The 24,470-nt window shown below is 41.6% G+C and overlaps 1 protein-coding gene across 1 annotated transcript in view; it reads right to left on the reverse strand.

Annotated features, from left to right (window-relative positions):
- Positions 1 to 13,189, reverse strand: part of Dnajc5b (DnaJ heat shock protein family (Hsp40) member C5 beta) — a 43,451-nt gene extending 30,262 nt beyond the window's left edge. Inside the window, exon 1 of the mRNA XM_050142149.1 lies at positions 13,071 to 13,189. Within this exon, the coding sequence (XP_049998106.1) occupies positions 13,071 to 13,189 (119 nt within the window). The remainder of the gene's footprint in view (positions 1 to 13,070) is intronic.
- Between the last annotated feature and the right edge of the window lie 11,281 nt (positions 13,190 to 24,470).

Here is a 24,470-nt window from a genome sequence, read left to right on the forward strand (position 1 = left end):
ACTCAATAGTAAAAATCTACTAATTTTTCCATTTCTTAATTGTAACCATCAGTTATATTTTCTGTGACTTTCTCTCTAGCGTCTAGCAAAGTGTACAGGGTAGGAATAAGTGATGGGAAACGCTTGGTTTTAATTAATATGAACTCAGCTCATCTCTACTGATTGCCAAACCCTCCCGTGTTTGGTTTGCCGTCAAGTATGTAGATACGTAGACCCTCCTTTTAAAGAGCTTACTGTGCAAAAACAAATTTAGCAAGATACACAATGAGCAGAATCAGGAGCAAAATCAGTGAGACCATGACGAGAGGGAACGACAAGACAGAAGGTTCATATTAATGAAAAATTAAATATGTCCCCAGTATTACATAAGGAAGCGCAAGGCATGGGATAAATACTGAGGGAGTGGAAAAGCCTTAATTGTAACGATCCAAACACTGAGGAAGGACAGGTTGATGCTCCAAGAAGAGCCAAGGAGATGAGGTAGACGAAGAAATGAGGCCACACAGCCACCCGGAAACCATCTCCAGCGTGGCCTTACATATTTCTTAGTGGAAGGGAGTAGAACTCAGGAAACAAATTAGTGCCTGATAGAGATTAATTTCAATTAATCTTGTGAGCTTGAATCATCGCCCTGCCTTGTAAATATTTGCAATTCGTCTATTAGCTGTGTATTCCCCTGACAGACTCTTTATTCACAGACGCCTCGCTGCTCACCTGTAATTGCTAATAAAGATGGGCAGAAGCGCCTCGGGATGGGCTTGCCACAGAAAGTGCCCAGAAAGAGCAGTACTCTTCCTGCCCCTTGCCAAACCGGCAATTGCCTCATTTTGGTTCGCCTGGAAGGCTCACAGCTTCAAATTTGGGATAGTTTTTCCAGAAACTTCCATACGACAATGAACGAAACAGAAGCATTGTTTGAATTCCTTGCTGCTTGTGAACACAGATACTCGATGCCCTATCAACAAGAGGTTAAACTGGTCCACAAAGCGCAGGGGCTTAAGTGATGTGTGAAACCAGTTTTCTCTCATTTGACAGTCCTCTGAGGAGCTAAGAAAGAACTAGATCTTCCTGTGATCTCTTAATCAGTGGGTAAAATTTTGTTAGGCTCTTGTACCAGGTATGTCACAGACACCTAGTGTTTTGCTTTTGCTTTTTTTTTTTCCACCCCCACCCTCAGAAACAGAGTTTCTCTATGTAGTGTTGGAGCCTGTCCTGGAACTCACTCTGTAGACCAGGCTGGCCTTAAACTCAAGGAGATCCACCTGCCTCTGCCTCCCGAGTGCTGGAATTAAAGGCATATGCTACCACTGCCTGGTGTGTTTTGAATTTCTTAATCTTATTCTGAATAACATTGAAAGTATAAACACTGGTGTAAATATGAAGTAACATTTATACCTGGAAAGGTGTCTCAGCAGTGAAGAGCTGCTGCTTACTGCTCTTGGAAGAGATCAGGTTGGGCTCCCAGCATGAATTTGATGGTTCACTACCACCAACTTGAGTTTCAAGAGATCCAGTGCCCTTTTGCTGAGCGCCACAATTCCCTGCACATGCACACACACACACACACACACACACACACACACTATCTAAACATTTTAAATTAACATTTCTATAACATATAAGATTTTGTTGCTGTTGTTTGAGACAGGGTCTGGAAATGACTATGTAATTTAGGCTGCCCTTGAATTCACAACCTTCCTACCTCCTGCTGCCAAACAGTAGGACTAGTACAGGTGTGAGCAACTGTATCAACACATTGAGATTCTGGATACTTAAATTTACGTTCTCTAAACTGACTCGGTGTCCTTTCCTTCATCCCGTGTTTACTTCTCACTGTGTCCCAAACAGAAGACATGGCCTCTCCTTGTCTGTCTGCCCCATCTACGTGTGCTGGGTTAGTTGACTACTCCTCATCCAGCAAGACAATTAAGTAAGGCATTTGAGAAATGGTTCTGAAGAGCCGAAAATAAAAACACAATCAAGGAGAGAGCAGGCAGAGCCACACAATCAAAATATACTTGCTGATCACTTCAGTTTCTGATCTAGCGAATGTTAGCCCCAGGATGGGGCTGGGAGCACACTGGGAGAAGCACTGTCTGTCCTTAAGAAAGCTGATGGGGTGGGAGATGCAGAAAAGAAAAAGTGGACCAGGTGCCTGGTGGAACAAGACAGCAAGTGCTGGGACATTTAGGAAGAGCTCTGCCTTATAGGAAAGGAGACCTGCTGGGCACCTCAGAGCCATTCAGGAGCGGTCTAGTCTGCTGTGTCTCTCTTTCCTTCTTTTTTTTTTTTCTTTTTCTTTTTCTTTCTTTCTCTAACTTCTTTCATTGAGTTTTAACTTTTTTGTTGCTTGGTAATTCCTTAAAATAAATTCAAGAAGCTCATTATTTTTAATTTAGTATAAAAGGTGAAGGTTAAACATGCAAAGACTATGACTTTCACAATACTATAAGCACTAGCATGCTAAAATAAAATAGCTGTAATATTTAGTTATTTGTTTGTTTGTTTTGGTTTGGGGGTTCAGACTGGAATCCTGTGCTTACTAGGTAAGGGCTCCACCATGGAGTTATACCCTTAGCAACTGTAGCAATTTTTTAAAGATTATGTGTGAGTGTTTTGCCTGCATGTATGTATCTGCACCACATGCAGGCCCGGTATCCATGGAGATCAGAAGAGAGTGTCAGATACTCTGGAACTGGAGTTGTGGGTCATTGTAAGCCACTATGTGGCTGTGGGGAACTGAACCTGGGATCCTCTGCAAGAGTAGCTAGTGTTCTCAGCCTCTGAACCATCGTTTCCAGTCCCCAACCTTTTAATGTATTCGGTGGAATCTAAACATTTGAAAATACGATAGCATGTATGCTCCTAGGAGAGTTGCCTTGCACCCTGTCCTGGCAGAGCCTGATGATGCTGTTCAATAGCTCCATATCTGACTCTCAGACCTGGTGAAACACTTAGCATTTAGCATCTTATTGGATTCTCAGGAGCCATCCCAAATTAGTGTTTTATCCACATGTTCCTTTTTAAGAATATGAGGCTGTGAAAAAGAGTTTTAGTCCTGGCTTCTGTAGCTTCATACTTTGTACTCCTAACCACTACTTCCCACTTAGAAGTCTTTCGTGTGAAAATCCGTGCAGAACACTTGGAAGAGCATAGGCATTTGCCAGGTTACGCCTAGCACTCCCGCTCCCTGCCACGCCTGGTTTGCTTCACGGTGATTGGCATCTCTTATACTGCACGTCTCCCTTGTTTATTACTGAGCTGTCCCGGAATACAGGCTGCATGAGGCAAGTATTGGATTCATCCGGTTTACTGCTGTTTTCTCAGTATCTTGACCAGAGTCCAGCATGTAGTTGGTGTTCAGTAAGTGCTCATTGGATAATGAACAAAACTTGCTTGTGGGAAGCTGTTGCTCTTGTCAGAGACTCTAGACCGACTCGTGACTTCTGAGTGCTCCGTTGGCTCTCCTGTTTGTGAGGTACAGAACCACAGTCCAATAGCTTTGAAGTTAGGATGCTTACATGCTAATTGTTGTCAATGAAAAGAAGGACTCTCATCTCAAAAAGAAATACATTTTGAATATCAGTAATGCAGCATTAATGTGATAAATTTGGCAGGTTTACCCAGTTCAAACTATTTTAGTTAGTCTTGCTGCAGAACTATGGGTGGATGACATCTTTGAGTCATTGCATATATTTTCGTCACTCACTGCTGGAAATCTGACGTATCAGGTCATGTTTGGAAAGTCAGGGCAGTGGCCTTTGAGAAAGAAATCTAAGTCAACACCAGGGCTCCCTTCAAATGAGTACATGGAGAATCAGCGGGACAGCCTTGAAGACGCCCGTCAGAGTGAGCACGGCCTGGGACTGAAATCGTCTGGAAAGAATCCATCTAAAAGAAAGAACAAGGCATGATGACCTTGACCTAGGAGCACAGGTTCATATGTCAGAGAGGACTGGGATTCTGGACAGAACAGCCCAGCTCCTAGTCTCTGGCTCACCCTTGAGCACCCATCTAGGTCCTATGGAAAATGAGCACGGACACTTAGGGAGCTCAACAGGACATAAGAGAAGGGGAGGAAGTCAGTCCCTATACTCAGCTCCATACATCCCGGAGTCACAGGCCACCACCAGGGATTAGTGACTCAGGTCTCAATATTAGGTTAGACTTCTGGGCCAGATGTCAATGGAGGACCTGAAGCCTCGGGAGCTGTCAGGAAGCAACACCACTGCCTGCTGTGCATGGGTGATGCACACAGATGTGGGGCAGCTGTGTCCAGCTGATAGCAGAGCTACGGTGGCAGACCAGAGCCGGGGTCAGATGTGACAGTGGCCACAGACACACCCACGGAACCACTGGCAAAATGGTGTCGCTGGCAGGGTGGAAACTTGGTTGGAGGGCACCACTGATGGGAAAGACCTGGTTATTTGGTTCCGAACACTTTCTCAGAAGGAACCCCAAGAAAAACTTAGGTGGTAGAAGCTGCACCTCAGGTTCTTGAGTGAGTTGAGATGGTCTCTTCAAAATCCCTGAGATCCTCATTTCAAGTCCCTATTAAATTCCCAGCTGTCCAGCCCCCCTACATTTTACCAGCATCTCTCTCCACTTTCACTAGCTTCATTCAGGAACTTCCTAAGAACTCTCTTGACTCAGGGAAACCAAGTTGAGAAGGCAAAACAAGCTAAAGTTAGAACAAACGAGGGGAAGATAGATTATCTTTGACATTCCGGGGGCACCACCATTTGAATAGAGCCTCCTTCCAACAATACATTAAGTAGCAGGTAGGACATCTATGCAATGGAATAAGATCTTGCTCATCTCCTGCAAACACTGCGAAGGATGAAAGGATTTTGCCCCTTAGTAAAAAGATTGAATTGGATTAAATGATCTATGACTACCTAAGTCTTTGAAAATGATAAAAGTCCGCAGTGCTAAAGACAGTTTATTCCTTAGCAAGGATGACAGAAGAGACACCACGGGTTTCATTACCTGTGACATGTCACTTCAGATGCAGACTGAACGTTCACCTTGTGCTAGCAGGATGAATGGACTCTGAGCAGCCGCGCCAAATGGCAGGCTAATTTTAGCTGGGAAGGATGGTGGCGACATTCGCTCTGTCACAATGGGACCTGGTACTGCCATTGTGCGTTTACACAAAAGGGCTCTGCTTACTTTGAGGAAAATGGTCTCATTTCTTTCCACAAAATCTCGGCGAGGCAAGAGCTTAAGTGACTGACAGAGGGACCCGGTAAAAGCCTTTCTCTTGCCACCTTCCCACCTGCCTTTGAGTTTGTAGGGAACTATACGAGGGCAGCTGCTAAATGAAGGACTGAATTTCAGAAATTAAAAGGAAAAGACGTTTTACAGACCTGAGATGGATTTATCCACAGGTATGGGAGAGACTATGGAGGTCTTCAAAGCAGCTACTTGTAATTCTCTAAAGGAATAATGGACTAAAGGGTCAAAATTTTCCTTCCTAATTTTGTGCACCTCTCTTAGGGGACATTTCTCCTTCTCTCCACGGAATGAGATCCCGTGTCCTTGTTTATTGGCAGCCTGGTTTATTGGCAGAGGGGAGGCTATAACTTCAGATCCCTAACCAGAAACAACCAGGACTGAATAAGCAAGTGGTTTATCTGGGTTCTTTGAATCCTCGTTCTGGGGATTTGGGATCAGAACACACAATAACTAGGAAGAAAATAGAAATGGAGATTTTTTTTATTTCTTCCACTCCTCCCTCATTTTTTGGGGCAATAGGGTTCCCTTTATGAGAAGCTCAAATGCTGTTTAACAGCACGCCTTGAAGGGTACCACCCAATTAGTTGTTTTTTTCTGCTGTAGTGGGCAATTACCTGACAGACAGCAGCCTAAGCAAGCAGAAGTTTAGTTTGGCTCCCAACATGGTAGAAAACAGTCCACCGTGGCAGGCTAAGTATGGTGGTCGGAGTATGAGGTGGCTGGTTACATTGTATCTGAACCCAGGAAGCAATGAGTGAACAGGAAGTAGGGTCAGATTACATAATCTTGAGGCTCACCTCCAATGACCCACTTCCTCCACCCAAGTTCCACCTCCTAAAAGTTCTACAACCTTCCAAAACAGAGCCACTAGCTAAGTACTAACTTTTCAGACAAAGAAACATGGGGCACATGCCACACTAAAACCACAACTGTCACAGAAAACAGGTGAGGTCACAGGACATCTGCATCATGGCAGTTTAAAAAAAAAAAAAGACTAAGCCTTTTTGAGTTGATTGTTGCTGAGCTGTTTTGTTAAAATGTAATGAATGAAATGGGATGGATAGTATATCTGAATTTGTTTATGAAAAGAGATCTGTGCAATTGGCTAGTGACATGCATCTTATGTTAAGGATTAAGTCTGGTGTTTTTTTTTTCTTCCTTTGTATTGTTTCTGTTTCTTATTTCTTCTCCCATTTTCTACTTTTTGTCTCTCTGTGGTCTATCTGACCATTTTTTGGGATTACATGTTTATCATTTGCAGTGTTATTACAGTTTTCTTGGCAGTCTGGGGTGGAGTCTCAGCCTGTGACTATATTGGTCTCAGTGTTTCCTGATTTTGGTAAAGCACATAAATCTCACTGCCACCCAGGATCAATGAGTGTCAAGGGGTGGAGTAACTTTTGACCCAGTCGTTCATAACTTAGGAAACTCATGGGGATGGTAGTCTTGTTTTAGCCAGATTTCAACTTTCTCCATTTCTTCTTGATGGTTTGACATTCCTTTTGTTATTTACAGAATTATGAAAAACTTCTTGAAGTAATTCTTTTTAGATTTTGTGTGTGTGTTTGTGTATGTAGAATGTAGTGTATGTGTGTGTGTGTGTCCAAGTGTGTATGGGCACACACAAGTTTATGCAATTGTCTAAGAGTAGATCTACTAGTGACAAATTTGTCCAGATGTCTTTTGCCTGAGATTCAGCCCTTAATTCTTCAAACACCCCTTCAGTCCATCCTTTCTCTTCTTTCCACCCGAGACTCCTCTTACTGAGCCACGGATCCCTAAAACTCGGTTGTTTTCAATTCATTTCTCTCTGTTGTTCCTCCTGGGTAAATGTTACTGCTCCATCCTCAAATCCAGGACTTCTGTTCTGAGTTTCTCAGTGTTGCTCAGTTCAACCCGTTAGCACTGTTTCTGTTACTTCTCAGTTGTATGAATCCATTTGTAGCTTGTGGCTAAGTCCTTCCGCACAGCCCTTATGGCTTTAAGTATCTGTCTCCCGTCAGGATGGGAGTCAGGAGAAGACCTTTCTCATTCAAGTTATGACTTTCTTAATTCTTTTTATGATAGGTGATTTAAATCACATCATATCTGGATATTGTGACTGTAACTTTAGGAGAATTTGGGTTTCATAACTTGCTTAGGTTCAACATGTAGGTCTCAGTTTACCTTTGCAGATGATTCCAACAAGAATCTAATTTTTAGAGCCTTTATGGTGCTATTTTGATTTACTAGTTTGTCTCTAATGAGCCTTTCTTCTTTTAAATTTTTATTATTTTAGTGCATGTGTGTGTATATATATATGTATATGTATGTACCTGTATGTCTGTGCACCAGATGTATGCCTGGCACGGGCTGAGGCCAGAAGAGAGCGCTGGATCTCCTGGAACTAGAGTTACAGACAGTTGTGAGTGTCCACGTGACGGCTGGAAACCGAACCTAGGTCTTCTGAAAGAGTAGGCAATGCTCTTAACTGCTGAGTCATCTCTCCAGCCTCCCATGAGCCTTTTGGCATCCTTCTTTATAGTACCTGGGAAGCTGAGAGGAGTGGCTTCCTTTAAGCTGATGCTTTTAGGTGGGAGAAGGGAACCTCTTCTGACAAAAGTGTGTCTTGCTTCCTCCTAATTCCGCTTGCCCTCTGTCAAGTGGAGCCTTCAGTGGAAGAAGGAGTCTCAGGCTCCAGACCTGAAAGTGCTTCCCTAGCCTTATGTCAAGGGACTCTTAATCGACAATCTTTCTATCTCGCAAGGGCTTGGCTCGGGTTATTGGGTGAAGTGTTCAAGTGCGGGAAAGATTAAGATCACCTGGGTTTGTTCTGCTGGAAGAAGAGGTGGGAACTCAGAAAACACCCTGTCTAGGTTATTTTCTGGTGGGCAAGGAGTGGAAGAGTCATAGGATGCTCTGTGGCTGTGCTAATTCCCTTGTTCCTGAGGTCAGCAGCCAGTTCACCCCTTCTAGCTGTCAGGGTTCTCTTTAGTTGTCTCTTGTATTAGTCTTAAGAATCACCGCCAAGAGTATCAGGAAGGGAAGGAAGAAGTAACCCTGCTCCATCTTGCCCTGTCTGGAAGCTCCATGTGCTCACATGGTCATGATGTCTCCTTAGAAAGGTGTGCAAGGAATTAATCATATTGTTTCCCCCGAGGAGATAACCTGGAACGTGTATGCTTTTATTTTAACTCAGTGGATATATTAATATCTATTCAAAAATAAGAATAAAGGTAAAAGAAGAAACTCCCTAGCTTATTTTGTTCTCAAGAGGACAACCAAAGATTATACTGGAGGTCAAGCAGCATATGGATCAACAGTTGGTAATTTTATTACATTTCACTGGCCTTTAATTTCCCTGTGTTGTCACCGCTTCAACCCACATCTCTGAATATAAAAATAATACTCTCAGTGGATTTGCAGCCTGCTCCTACATTTTGAATAGCTTGCAGAATACAAATGTCTAATTTAGATAGAAGTAGACGCTCCCGGCAGCATGCTAGTGCCCTAATCAGCTGAAAAATAATATTTGTTTGACATTAAAACCAAATTAATGGCAAGACACTGATTACATGAAAAGGCTTTATGCTGTGATTGCTAAGCTTGCAAGCATCTCGGCATAATTAATGCCTTAATGAAGATAGGACCTGAAATCTCAGCTTCCAAAATTAATAAAGGCAATTAAAAGTCGCATTTGTAAATTGAGCTTTAAGAATGGAAAGGAAGTTTGATGTAGCTTCTGAACTCCTCGTTTGTGTGGTTATTAAACCTAAAAGGCAATTAATTGCTCTGATTTCCAACCCCAGCATCTCACAAACCAGAGATTTGGTGACGTTCCAATAATGCCATTCATCGGTTGTGGGCTGTGCCACTGCACGGCACACGTCTGAAACTCCGGTGGCAAACCAAATAGTAAAGACGTCCCTATCCCTAGCACATCAAGAAAAATATGCTTCAGAAGATCTGCATTGATCTTAATCTTCCATCTTCATAAAACTGGATCCAAATAGCCATCTGAAGGACCATCACTTATGTAAGCTTCTTGAGGCCCCATCAGCTCCCATAGTGCACCACTTGGTGAAGCTCAAGGCCAAAGGAGGCCTGATTAGTAGTGAAACTGGAGAAGTCAATAAATATTGGTGGGCTAGAGATTTGGGAAAACCAAGTCTGGAATGCTGCCTCGTTCCTCATACCAAAATAAGGCCTGAAGGATCAAAGATTTAATGTCAGAGCAAAGCCGTAAATGTGCTAAAAGGAGAAAGAAGCTGATATTTTTAATTTTTTTTTAATTTTTCATTAAGAATTTTAGTGCCCGTTTAGGCACCCTCTGCACTATTGCTTAGAGTCTTAGCTGGGGTCATCTTAGTGGAGTCCTGGGAATTTCTCTAGAGCTGTTTCTCTATAGCCCCATAATGACTCCCTCAATCAGGATATCTCTTTCCTTTAACCCCCTCACTGTCCTTCCCCCTCTCACGTTCTTCTCCTCCCTCTCCTTCTCCCTTCCTCTTCCCCTTTTACCTTCCCTTCTACCCACTCTCCTAACTTTCTCAGGCATTGTTGTGGGGGCCAGCCATGATGAGCTAAATATGAACAGATCCCCCAAAGGAAGTTCTTTATTTCCAACCATTATCATACCAGAGTAGAACTTGGCCCTCGATAAATTTAATAAGAGGCCCGAGTTTCAGTAGTTTACCCTGAAGCAATACCTGGTAGCAGAAAAAAAAAAAAACACAAGGGGAGATTACCCAACCACCACGCAGGAGCAGACCATTTAAAGGAAATGCCTAACATTCCAAACACTGTAGATAGGATCACCTGCCAGTGCACCTCACCAGGACACCCTAGACAAATGTCAGCCAATCAGGAGTCCTGAACTTCAGAGACCCCTCACCCCCACCTTTACTACTATAAAAACCCAATTCTAATTGAGCTTGGGACTCTCCAGTTATTCCAATATGTTGGACATGGAGAGACTGAGTTTGCAAACTTGATTAAAATAAAGGCTCTTTGCTTTTACATATGGGACTCAGTTTCCTTGTAGGCTCTTGTGGGGACTTCACACACTTGGGCATAACATTTGTACATTTCCCCCTTTCCAGGGTGATCCATGTAAATTTCTCTTAGGGTCCTCCTTGTTACCTAACTTCTCTGGGGTTGTGGACTATAGGCTGGTTATCCTTTGCTTTATGTCTAATACCCACTTATGAGTGAGTACATACCATGTCTGTAGATCTTGGTCTGGGTTACCTCACTCAGGATGTTTTTTTTTTTCTAGTCCCATCCATTTGCATGCAAATTTTAAGATGTCATTGCTTTTTAACGCTGAGTAGTACTCCATTGTGTAAATGTACCACGTTTTCTTTATCCATTCTTCAGATGAGGGGCATTTAGGTTGTTTCCAGGTTCTGGCTGTTACAAACAATGCTGCTATGAACACAGTTGAGCAAATGTCCTTGTGTTATGACTGTACATCCTTTAGGTATATGCCCAAGATTGGTATTGTTAGGTCCTGAGGTAGACTGATTGCCAATTTTCTGAGAAACCGCCATACTGATTTCCAAAGAGGCTGTACAAGTTTCCACTCCCACCAGCAAAAGAGAAATGTTCCCCTTACTCTACATCATCTCCTGCATATGTTACCATTGGTGGGTTTTGTTTTTTAGGTTTTTTGTTTTGTTTTGTTTTTGTTTGATTTTTTGAGATGGGATTTCTCAGTAGCTATGAAGCCAGTCCTGAAACTCACTCTGTAGACCAGGCTGACCTCAGAATTACAGAGATCATTGGTGTTCTTGAGCTTAGCCATTCTGACAGCTGTAAGATGGTATCCCAGAGTCATTTTGATTTGCATTTCCCTGATAGCTAAGGATGTTGAGCATTTGCTTAAGTGTCTCTTGGCCATTTGCAATTCTTCTGTTAAGCAGTCTCTGTTTAGATTTGTGCCCCGTTTTTTAATTGGCTTATTTGGTAATTTTATGTCTAGTTTCTTGAGTTCTTTATATATTTTGGAGATCAGTTCAAGATCTTTTCCCATTCAGTAGGCTGTCGTTTTGTCTTATTGACCGTGTCCTCTGCTTTACAGAGCTTCTCAGTTTCAGAAGGCCCCGTTTATTAATTGTTGCTCTCAGTGTCTGTGCTACTAGGGTTATATTTAGGAAGCGGTCTCCTGTGTTCATGCGTTCAAGGCTACTTCCCACTTTCTTTCTCTTCAGTGAGGTTCAGCGTGCCTGGATTTATGTTGAGGTCTTTGATCCATCTAGACTTAAGTTTTCTGCATGGGGATAGATATGGATCTATTTGCATTCTTTTACATGTTGACTTCCAGTTATGCCAGCACCATTTGTTAAAGATGCTTAGATGCTTTCTTTAACCCATTGTGTAATATCAGCTTGTCAAAAATCAGGTGTTCGTAGCTATGTGGATCAATATCAGGGTCTTCAATTCAATTCCATTGGTCAGCCTGATTGTTTTTATGTCAATACCAAGCTGTTTTCATTACTGTAGCTCTATAATAGAGTTTGATGTCAGGGATGGTGATGCCTCCAGAAGTTCCTTTATTGTACAGGATATGAAGTCAAGTATTGTTCTTTCTAGGTCTTTGAAATATTGTGCTGGGATTTTGATGGGGATTGCATTGAATCTGTAGATTGATATTAGTAGGATTGCCATTTTTACTATGTTGATCCTACCTATCCAAGAACATGGGCAATCTTTCCATTTTCTGGAAATTTTTTTTTCTTCAAAGACTTAAAGTTCTTTTAGTACAGTTCTTTAACTTCCTTGGTTAGTGTCACCCCAAGATATTTTATGTTATTTGTGGCTAGAGCTGATATTTTTATAATATTCAAGAGAGGCTTTTTAGCCAAGACAAGTATGACAAAGACATAACAAATTACTAATAATTTGTCTATTTCAAATTGTTTAAATTTAAATTCCATAAAAACCAGTCCAAGGTAAAACCAAGAAGACATTAATTAAAATGATCACATTTTTGCTTCTTATTTTTGTCTTAGAATATATTTATTCCTCAATTAGAAAACAATAGGAAATAAATATTGTGACTTATATACAGGATGTTAAACATAGAGGGAAACTAAAAGAACTTCCTCCTAAATAATAGCTTGCAAAATGACTAGAGAAGTTGGGAATGAATATCTGTAGGTAACAGGCATGAAAACAGGATATTTAATAACACCAAGACATTTTCATTACAGGATTTAGGAGGAAGAAAGATGAGTGGAAACTGCAGACAAGTTCATTTTCATCTTTTACTGTCTTATCTAGACAGGAAGGAATGAAGGAAACAAACTCTCCATGAAAATTATTTTAAGGTAAAATTATAGGTGCACATTATCTTCATTTTTGATAGCTTAAAATCAGCGATTTTATACTTCATATGTATTTTTGTTCCTTAGAACTTTAAGTAAAATGATATTTCAGTTTTTCCCCACAATGGCTATTAGAGACAAGTCAACTATGAAAATGTCAAAACTAAAGGCCTCAACAGCGTGTGTGACAGTATAGAATTTGTGACAAGCCTTTCTACCAGATGTAGTGATGTCATGTCACAGGGTTTAACCCTAGATGCCCTTCCTCCTTCATGATGACATACTCCCCCAGGCTAGAGTCTGACTATGCTTCCCTCAGACTGGCCATCACACAGTGTTCTTTCAACAATCACTGCCATGCCTGTCTATAATGAGCTGTTGATGTTACACAACAGGAAACATGAGTCCAAAATTCAGACACTGGGCCTTGGCAAGAAGCTCATGTCTTTAATTTGGTACCACTTGCCAGTCACTAGAAACCACCAACGGTAGCACAGGACCTGTCCCCATTGAACTTCCATATACCTGTAGCATTTCTTAATTTCTTCACATGAAGCTCCCTTCTGCAGACCAAGAACTTCATACAGAGTGTTTCCTGTTGTTGACATAGTCCGCTGTCTTTGGTTGGGTATGTTACACGCCATTTCTCAATCTGCAAAACCAAAGAAAGAAAAGAGCCATAAAGGTTACGCTTTGTGGATCCCGCTCCCTGCAAGGGAAGAAAGTGCATTTTTCACACTTGGTAAAATGACAGTCCGAAGTGCCTTTGTGTGCTAGGTACAATATGAGGGGAGAAAATGTTGAGAGCCAAAAGCGTTTTCTAGTCGAAGACTGCAGGAAGTCACACAAATGGGAGAGGGGCTTTCTACAGCTATTCCAGAAGGGTTGAGACTTGACTCTCATAGGTTGAAATGTGTTGTCTTCTGTTTGTGTAAAACTTGTGTAGCTTTTACTTTTGTACACTTTCCAGATCTAGCTAGCCATGGGTAACAATTGATTAAGCCATGTGATTCTGTCTCTACTGGTTGGTAAGATAAACATGTCTGAGGGCCAACCTGGTGACTTGAGTTTGGTGAGAGAACCCATTCCAAACTCCACACATGCATATATATATGTGTGTGTGTGTGTGTTCTTGTACACACACACACACACACACACACACACGCATGCACAAAGTAAATAAATAAATCAGTTAAAAATATTCTAAAACAAATTGCTAAGAGACCAGGAGGTGGTAAACAGGACTTCCTGAAAGGAGATGTGACTCAGCAACACCCCACCCCCCATCCCCACAGCTCCAGTACCATGGCTCTGCTATGTGGAGTTGGGGAGGCAGAAATTTCATCTAAAGCCAAGCATTGTAGTCCTAATGAGAAGAGGCTGACAATCCCACCCACAGTCAAGCCCACAGTTCTCAAAAAACTCAGAGCCAGTTGCCGTTTTACATGAGACTGAATGACTTCCTCTACTGGGTCAAGTCGGCAGTGGAGGAGAATTCCCTTGTGTGCTCTGTTTCTTGGCTCAAGGTCTATGGTTAGACACAATTTTGAAGTTTAAAACTGAGCTACCCTGAGGGTCTGAAAACAGGGATGATGACATCAGAGAGCCTGAAGTCAACCATACAGCCCCAACATGAAGACAGATCCAGAAGACAGCTTCAGAAAGCAGAAGGCCACACACTAAGATGCAGGTGAAAGGAGGCTTGGGTCAGGAAGTGATGTGCACAAGGGGATGCAGTGCCCTACTTAGTGTCGAGGAGCCAACCTCCTCATTTGAGAACTTTGAGGTCTGATAAACACAAGTCTGAAGCCAACAGTGGGTCAACACCCAGGGATAGATCAACCTATCTGTCATGAGGTTTACTTATGTAGAAACAGAACTCTGCAACTCCAGGGGACTACCTGACATATACAGCCCCATCTCTCTAGCAGGAAAGACAGAGATAGGTCCACCTGTACACGACTCAATGCTGTGTTTACTTTTTCCACTACCAGTACACTTGGGGGGTATCCTGTCTAGAGCACTAGCCACACTAGAGTGTACAAACTTTCGGATGTGAACCTGGCTAGGCCAAAAATGCATGGCTAATATGACTAGCAGAATCTCTTGGTACACAAGGAAGGGAAGACACTAATGTGAAGACAGCCCTGGAAGACACCCGACACATAAGCAGCATAAACCAAAGAACAGAAAAGACAACACAAGTTCACCTGATCATCCCTTTTTTATGTCCACCTAGGAGACTCAAACTTTATAGGACCCCAAAGAAAGCCACTACAGCACCCCCTTTACTGCTTTTTCTTCTCTTACTTTTGCTGGAGTTTTAGTAGTGTTTCTACTTTATCTTTATTTTTAAAAAAGAAACGTCCACATTTTTGTCATTTTGTTGATACATGTTACTTTACTTATTGTGTGACAAAATTAATGGTAAAAGTCAGTTAAGGAAGAAAGAGCCATTTGAGCTCACAGAGACTACAGTCTGTCACAGCAATGAAGCTATGGCAGCAGGCGTGTGAAGCGACTGGTCCTTGGCAACCACAGTCAGAAAGCAGAGAGCTATGAAGGCTAGTATTTAGTTCACTTTCTCCTATTTATTTAGTCCAGGAATCCAGTCCACAGAATACTGCTGCCCATACTCAGGGTGGGTCTCCTTGAGCCAATTAATCCAACTAGAAACTCCCTTACATACACACCAAGAGGTTTGCTCCCTAAATGCCTCTAGATCCTCTCAAGTTGGTCATCAGCAATAACCATCATGATGTTCTAGAACCTCTCAAGTTGGTCATCAGCAATAACCATTACACTGTTCTAGAACCTCTCAAGTTGGTTATCAACAATAACCATCACACTGTTCTAGATCCTCTCAAGTTGGTCATCAACAATAACCATTACACTGTTCTAGAACCTCTCAAGTTGGTTATCAACTATACATCACGATGTTCTAAAACCTCTCAAGTTGGTTATCAATTATAACCATCATGATGTTCTAGATCCTCTCAAGTTGGTTATCAACTATAACCATCATGATGTTCTAGATCCTCTCAAGTTGGTTATCAACTATAACCATCACACTGTGCAAGCCTTTTCATTTCCTTTTTCTTTTTGCCCACTCCTTTCCTAATTTTGAGTAGTACCGTGGCTTTATCTTTTTTTAAGCTTTTACATTTGATTTGACATAGTTCACCATCCCTCAAGGCAAAAACTCTGGAGAACCTAGAAATATAAGAAATATACTGCAGGATAGTAAAGGCATTGCACAGCAGCCCACAGTAGCATTATACTGAGTAAGAGAAACAAAAGGCATTTCCTCTAAGTCAGGAACTACACTAGGTGTCCATTTTCTCCACTCTTACACTCCTTGAATCTCAGTCCTTGATTCTTAGTCATGAGGAAAAAAATAAAAGGGACACAAATAGCAAACAAATCAAATTATCCTTATTTGTAGATGGCATTATTCAATATTTTAAAGACCTTAACAAAGCCAGAAGAAAACTCTAGGGCCCTATGAATACTTGTAGCAAAATAACAGCATACGAAGTCAACAAATGAAAAACTTCCTGAGGTGGGAGAATCACTAACTACTGCCAGTAGCTTTAAAAACACAACTTGGAATAAAATTAACCAAGGAAATAAAAAGACTTCTGCAATGATAACTTTAAAACAATGAAGACCTAAGAGTTAATGGGAAAATCTCCATGTTTGTTGGTTGGCAGAATTAAAATTCTAAAAATATCTCTATCACTAAATAGTATCTGTAGATTCAGTATGATCCCCATAAAAATTCCAATGGCATTCTTCACAAAACTAGACAAATCAAAACTAAAATCCGTATGACAGCTATAGTAATCCTATACAGAGAACAATGCTGGAGTGTCAACGAGGAAGGCACGTTCATTCCCGGCTGCTCAGACCTGAGTAATCACACAGAAACTATATTAATTACAATACTGCTTGGCCAATAGCTTAGGTACATTCCTGGCTAACTTTTATATCTCAATTTAACCCATTTTTATTAGTCTGTGATTCACCACAAGGCTATGGCCTACAAGTAAGGTTCTAGCGTTATGGCATCTTTATCCTTCAGCAGCTACATGGCATCTCCTTGATTCTGCCTACTCTTTCTATATATCTCTGATCAGATTTCCCATCTGCTTTTATTCTGCTAAGCCAATGACCAAAGGAGCTTCTTTATTAACTAATGGAAATAAAACATAATCACAGGATACAGAGGGGAACCCCACATCACTGGAGATATTGTGATACTTGGTCTCACATTATAATACTGAGCCATAGTAGCAAAAACAGACACATGGACCAATAGAATAAGTAGAATAGAGGACCTTGAAATACAACCACACAGCTACAGTCACCTAATTTTTGACAAAGGTGCCCAAAATATACATCAAGGAAAAGAAAGTGTTCAGCAAATAGTGCTTGGGAAATTGCCAATTACATTTAAAAGAATGCAACCATGTATCTCTTGATCTGTAGAAAAAATCAATTAAAATAGATCAAAGACCTAAACATATGACCCCAAACTCTAAACTGATAAAACACTTCAATAAAAAGATATAAGCAAGACTTCTGGAAAAGGGCTCAGCTCAGGGAAACAATTTTCTAAAGTAAAAAGCAGTATTGTATAAAATTAAAATCTTCCAGAAAAGGAGACAATCAGTAGAGCACAGTGACCGCTTATAGAATGGAAGAATAGCATTACCAGCTCCACTTCTCATATGGGGTTAATATACACCAAAATCACACACACACACACACACACACACACACACAAACACGCACACACGCACGCACGCATGCACATGAACATGCACACACATGCACATACATGTATAAATCATCTGATTAGTAAATGGGCAAGTGAACTGACTCAGTTCTTCTCAAGAACTCTAAATGGTCAGTAAACACTTCAAAGCATCTGTAGCCATCATGAAAATCAAAATTAAAGCTATACTGAGCACTTTATTCAAAATATGTCATCAAGAAAACAAATGAGGCAGGTACAAGGGAGCAGGCCCAAGCCAGTGAGCCCTGCGGGACCAGGCACAGGCCAGCAACCTCTGCAGGAGCAGGCCCAAGACAGGAACACCCACAGGACCAAATCAACATCAAACTAAATGGAAAGAAACTCAAAGCGATCCCACTGAAATCAGGAACAAGACAAGGTTGTCCACTCTCGCCATATCTATTCAATATAGTACTTGAGGTTCTAGCTAGAGCAATAAGACAAGAGGATTTCAAGCAGAATAGAAGAAGTCAAACTCTCACCATTTACTGATGATATGATAGTTTACATAAGTGACCCCAAAAATTCTACCAAGGAACTTCTACAACTCATAAACCCTTTCAGTAATGCAACAGGATACAAGACTAACTTAAAAAAAAATCAGTAGCCCCCCTTTATACAGATGACAAATTGGCTACAAAAGAAATCAGAGAAATATCACCCTTCACAATAGCCACAAATAACATAAAATATCTTGGAGTAACTCTAACAAAAAAAAGTAAAAGACCTGCATGACAAGAATGTTAAGTCCTTGAAGAAAGAAATTGAAGACACCAGAAAATGGAAAGATCTCCCATGCTCTTGGGTAGGTAGAATTAATATAGTAAAAATGGCAATCTTACTAAAAGCAATCTACAGATTCAATGCAATGCCCATCAAAATCCCAGAAAAATTCTTCACAGACCTCAAAAGAACAATACTCAACTTCATATGGAAAAGCAAAAAAACCCACAATAGCAAAAAAAAAAATCCTGTACAATAAAGGAATTTCTGGAGGTATCACAATCTCTGACTTCAAACTCTACTACAGATATACCATACTGAAAACAGCTTGGTATTGGCATAAAAACAGACAGGATGACCAACAGAACCTAATCAAAGAGCTGGATATTAATCCACGTACCTATGAACACCTGATTTTTGACAAAGAAGCAAAAAATATCAAATGGAAAAAAGAAAGCATATTTAACGAATGGTGCAGGCATAACTGAATATTAAGATGTAGAAGAATGGAAAATAGATCCATATCCATTGCCATGCACAAAACTCAAGTCCAAATGAACCAAAGACCTCAACATAAGACCAACCACACTGAACCTCATAGAAGAGAAAGTGGGAAGTACTCTACAACACATTGGCACAGGAGACCACTTCCTAAATACAACCCCAGTAGCACAGACACTGAAAGAAACAATTAATAAATGGGACCTCCTGAAACTGAGAAGCTACTGTAAAGCAAAGGACACAGTCAACAAGACAAAATGGCAGCCTACAGAATGGGAAAAGATCTTCACTAACCCCACTCAGACAGAGGGCTGATCTCCAAAATATACAAAGAACTCAAGAAATTGATTATCAAAAGAACAAATAACCTAATAGAAAAATAGAGTACAGACCTAAACAGAGAACTCTCACCAGAGGAATCTAAAATGGCTGAAAGACACTTAAGTAAACGTTCAACATCCTAAACTATGGGGGAAAGGCAAATCAAAACAGCTCTGCTGATTTTATCTTACACCTGTAAGAATGACCAAAATCAAAAACACTGATGACAACTTATGCAGAAGAGGATGTGGGGTAAAGGGAAAACTTCTCCATTGCTGGTGGGAGTGCAAACTGGTACAGCTACTTTGGGTATCAGTATGGTGATTTCTCAGAAAATTAGGAAGCAACCTACCTCAAGACCCAGCAATACTACTTTTGGTTATATACTCAATCATACCACAATGACATGTGTTCAGCTATGTTCAATAAGTTGTCATAGCCAGAACCTGGAAGCAACCTAAATGCCCCTTAACTGAAGAATGTATAAAGAGGATGTGGTATATTTACACAATGGAGTACTACACAGCAGAAAAAAATGGCATCTTGAAATTTGCTCACAAATGGGTAGATCTAGAAAACATCATAGTGAGTGAGATAACCAATACTCAGAAAGATAAATATAATATGTACTCACTCATAAATGACTTTTAGACATAAAGCAAAAAAAAAAAACAGTCTACAATTCACAATCCCAGAGAACCTAGACAACAAAGAGGACCCTAAAAGAGACATACATGGATCTAACCTACATGGCCAGGAGAAAAAGACAAGATCTCCTGAGCAAATTGAGAGCATCGGGACCATGGGAGAGGGTAAAAGAGGAGGGAAGAGGAAGGGAGGGGAACAGAGAAAATATATATCTCAATAAAAACAATAAAAAGTTTTACAAGGTGATTATATCAACAACCAATTGAGTAAGAGAAAGAATGTCATAACTTAGTCAAGTTCCTTAATATTTATATGTCTTTCTGCACTTGCCACGAAAATGGGAACAATAAGAAAACAAATGACAAAAATAATTTTGGCTAGAATATAGGGAAAGAAGGCTCATTCAGGGACTAGAAAGTGATACAGCCATGAGGGAAAAATCAATATGGAGTTTTCTCCAAAAAAACGAAAGCAGAAAAACCACATGATCCAGTCACATCACTCCTGGATACATACCCAGAAAAGTCTCAATGCAGAAATACTCACAAGACTCTTTTTATGGCACTGTTTGCAAAAGCTGAGATCTACAACCTAGATGCTCCTTACCAGATGGATGGATAAAGAAACATGGTGCAAACGCATGCTGTTTCTTCAGTCATAATGAAGAATGGAAATTTTATTTGCAAGGGAACGAGTGGAACTGGAGACTATCAGTGATATCCCCCATGTGTGCTGTGATTGCCATTGGCGAATAAAGAAGCTGCCTTGGTCTGTTGATAGGACAGAACTTAGGTAGGCAGAGAGGACTGGACTGAATGCTGGGAGAAAGAAGGGTGGAGTCAGGGGACAGCATGGATCTGCGGGAGGTAGACATGCTGAAACTTTGCTGGTAGGCTACAACCTTGAGGTGATATACAGATTAATAGACATGGGTTAAATTAATATGAGTTAGCAAATAAGAAGTTAGAGCTAATGGGCCAAGCAGTGTTTTAATCAATACAGTTTCTGTGTGGTTATTTCAGTTCTGGGCAACGAGGACGAACAAGTGGTTCCTTGCAACACTATAGGTTCCAGCCAAATAAGTTACATGCACAGGGACAAAGATTGCCTGTGTCCTCTTGTATGATCAAACAAGATTTAAATATAGATGGGGGTCTATGATGGAAGAGGAATCAGTCTAGAGGGAGAAACAAGAATCGGGGAGAAGGAAGACAAAATAATTTATATTTTCTCCCACACAGACTTGATGTTTAACTATTTACACATATGTTTGCCTGGTGTGAAAGTGGAGGGGCCGATTGCCAGAAGAGCAATGTGTGAGGGAAGTGCTGGAGGACATGACAAGGTACAGGGAGTGATATGGATGTAAGGAAATGTCAGAATGAAGCTCCTTAATTTGTATACTGATTAAACGCTAACTAAAGAAAATCAGAAAAAAAGATAATAAACAATAAGGTCATTCTAAATGAAAGATGCACACACACACACACACACACACACACACACACACACGCACACTCCCATACTCCAGTGAACCAATGTGAATGCAGGAATGTACCAGGGCTAAGGAGCTGGTTTCAGGGCTTTGGAAACAGTCCAAAGAATCCCTGGTAATAGTGGCAGCATCTATAGGGAGCTGAGGATGTCCTGAGCATGTGAAGTCCTGAGTGAGTGTGGTGTCCTGAGGTGGCCATGTCAAGAACACAAGCCTCAAGCACATGAGAATGGCAAAACCTTTCAGCTCTGGGTAAGGCTCAGAAGGATGACAATGTCTTCCTGTTGGTCTGGGTGTGGATACTGATAGTGTATGAAGAAAATGTCCACAGTAGCTGCCTATCCCTGGGGGTTTATGGCCTTGAAGACTATTCCTTACAGAGACCACTCCCTTCTAAGATCAGCTAAAGCTGCCTCCTTCCATATTCAGCTGTGTATAATAAACCTGACTCCTTATTTGTCTGTGTATAACAACTCTGCAGATATGGAATCAATTAGAGCATACACAGTGTGGCTTGAGTTGTTGGATGTATAGCCACACGATGGAGTAGTATTACTATACTTCAAAAAGACAGAAATACTGTCATTTGCAAAATCATGGATGAACCCGGAGGACATTACGTTAAGTGAAATAAACCAGACACAGAAAAAAGTAACACATGGCCTCATTTATATGTGATATTAAAAAATAAAATATCCCAAAACTTGGACTCAGAATATTAAAGAGTAAAATGCTGGTTACAAGGGACTGATGAGGAGAAGCTGAAGAGATCTTGGTCAAAGGATATGAGGTGCCAGCAAGTCAGAAGGCCTAACATATGGTGACTATAGCAAATAGTGGTGTATTGTGTTCTTCAAAATTGCCAAAGGTAGAGTTTAGTCATTCTCATCACAGAAAGACTAGATAAGCATAAGATAATGCATATGCTAACTACCTTGATTTAGCCATTCCATGCGTAATTCAAAACACCATGTTGCACATAATAAATATATAGCATTTTGCCAAGTTAAATAATTGGTTAGTGCATAAAAATAGTAAACCAAATCCTAGACTCTGGAATTAAAGGTCATCTAGCCCTATTGTGATCAAGTACACTTTGGGTCATTCTGGCCAGAAATCGTTATGACTGGTCACCTCCCTGTTAGCCAATTAGCTGTGTTTTTATTTTTCTGATAGGATGTAGGTCTCCAGTGTAACACGCGCTTTCCCTAAGAACTGCTTCTGTTTCAGTTTTCATCTGATAAAGTGAAGCTACCTGATCCAAGCCAGACAAAACAGCATTCATCCCTAGATTATATTACAGAGGCCGGTGACCCACTGTGTCTATCAAATGGGCAAATGGAATACTGTAGGCTGCTCTGAAATACTCTGAAACTAACAGACAGGCAGCAGCAGCAGAGTGGGAGGAGTCCCAGCGAAACCCAGTCCTCTGTTCTTCCCCGGCCTACTTCTAGCTTCCACTCTCCTACAGCGGGCAGTGCACGCCACCGTTTCCTAGATTGAACTGATAAATACCAACACAGCCATTTATGTCCTCCCTCACTCCCTTCTGAGCATGTTTTAGTTAGGTTTTGGTCATTGCCAACTATGAGTCTTGTCTTAGGGTTTTATTGCTGTGAAGAGACACCATGACCATAGCAACTCTTTATTTATTTTGGGACAGGGTTTTTCTGTGTAGTCCTTGCTGTCCTGGAACTCACTTTGTAGACCAGGCTGGCCTCAGACTCACGAAGACCCACCTGCCTTTGCCTCTTGAGTGCTGTGATTAAAGGCGTGCGCCACCACATCCAGCACCACGGCAACTCTTACAAAGGAAAACATCTAATTTATTTGGCTTATACTTCCAGGTCACTGTCCAGCACTGAGGAGTCAGGGCAGGAGCTCAGGCAGATCGTGGAGGAATGCTGCTTTCTGCCTCACTCCAGAACATGCTTAACTAGCTTTTTAGCAATTAAAGTAACTCGTATAGGCATACCCACAGGCCAACCTGGTCTGGCCAATTCCTTGTTGGAGGTTTCCTTCTCAGATGACTCTAAAATGTGTCAAGTTGACATAGCTTCTATACATCACCAGATAGTCATAGGATACTTAAACAAATCACCCTCTCATTGTATAGCCCAGGCTGACCTTGAACCAGTAACTCTCTTACCCCAGTCTCCTAGGTGCTGGGATCACAAGCATTATCAGGCTTGCCTTATAATGTGCACTTTATCGAGATGCTAATTTCTGAGCACTGGGCTCCCTGACTGTGCTTCCTACATGGGTGCTGCTGTCTCCAATCTGGGAGGGATAAAAACCAGTAGGTGCTGGAGATAATCTGCAAAACAGTTCCTGGTAACGCTTTTAGTCTACCCTGCAGATGGGCAAAACGTTTGCAGATGTTATGGACATATACGGCTATGAAGGAAAAAGCCAACAATAGAGTTCATAAGTATGGCTAGAGAAGTCCCCGGGGAGATTCTAGAAGAGTGAGTCTGCTGGGGGATGAGCTGTCAGAGACGAGCGTTCCAACCAGAACACCGCGTCCTTGATGAATATTGACTCGATGACTCACGGACAAGTAAACTTCAGTGGGGATTTGCAGGACACCTTCTCAGTGAAGGTGAAATCAGAACGCTAAGTCTCCTGCTCTCTTTCTAGGGAACTTAGGTAAACAGTCTTCCACAATCTCTCTCTATTCATTAAAGGAGGTTTCTCAGTGGAACCCAGAGCTCATCCAGACAGGTAGTCGCCCTAACCAGCTTGCTCAGAAGAGCCCATCTCCACCTGCTGAGTGCTGGAATTACAGGCTGGCTGCTGTGCCCACCTGGCATTTGATGGATTCTGGGGATCCACTCCAGTCCTCATACTCGCACACAAGCGCCTTGACTGCTGAGCCATCGCCGCAGCCCTAAAGACTCTTGGAATCATCTATCCAGATATGCCGTTATGAAGGGTGCTTCTGGGCTTGAAGGCTAATGTAGAAGGAGGACCCACTTCAAAACAGAACTTAGCTCAGAGAGGATGGAGTCTTGATCAGACAATGGCTGCCAATACCCTACCTAACCCGAGACAATGGCTGCCAATACCCTACCTAACCCGAGGAAGGACTTGTGAGCTCTGATGGAGAGAGAGTGAGAAATTGAAGAGGTGTTTCCCCAGACACTCATTAAGGACTTAAGGAAGCAGCCTTGGACAGACATAGACCTAAGTTTTCCTCCAGGGGAAACTGAGGCAGAAGATTGGCAGTTAGGAGACATTGCGACCACCACCCTTGGGCCAGGCCAGAGGATATCTCTCAGATGGCCAACTAGTACTTCTGAAAGCATCTGTCGTATCCCTGGGGATGCCTGGAAATGCTTCAGAGCATGGAAACCAGAAAGATGTAACGCCTGAAAGGGTTGGAAGGATGGGGTGGGAGGGACATCAAGTTATACGGCACACACTGTAGGTGTGA

This window comes from Alexandromys fortis, unplaced genomic scaffold (genome assembly GCF_014885135.2).
Source record: "Alexandromys fortis isolate MF-2015 unplaced genomic scaffold, M_Fortis_MF-2015_v1.1 scaffold_41, whole genome shotgun sequence".
Classification (NCBI taxonomy): domain Eukaryota; kingdom Metazoa; phylum Chordata; class Mammalia; order Rodentia; family Cricetidae; genus Alexandromys; species Alexandromys fortis.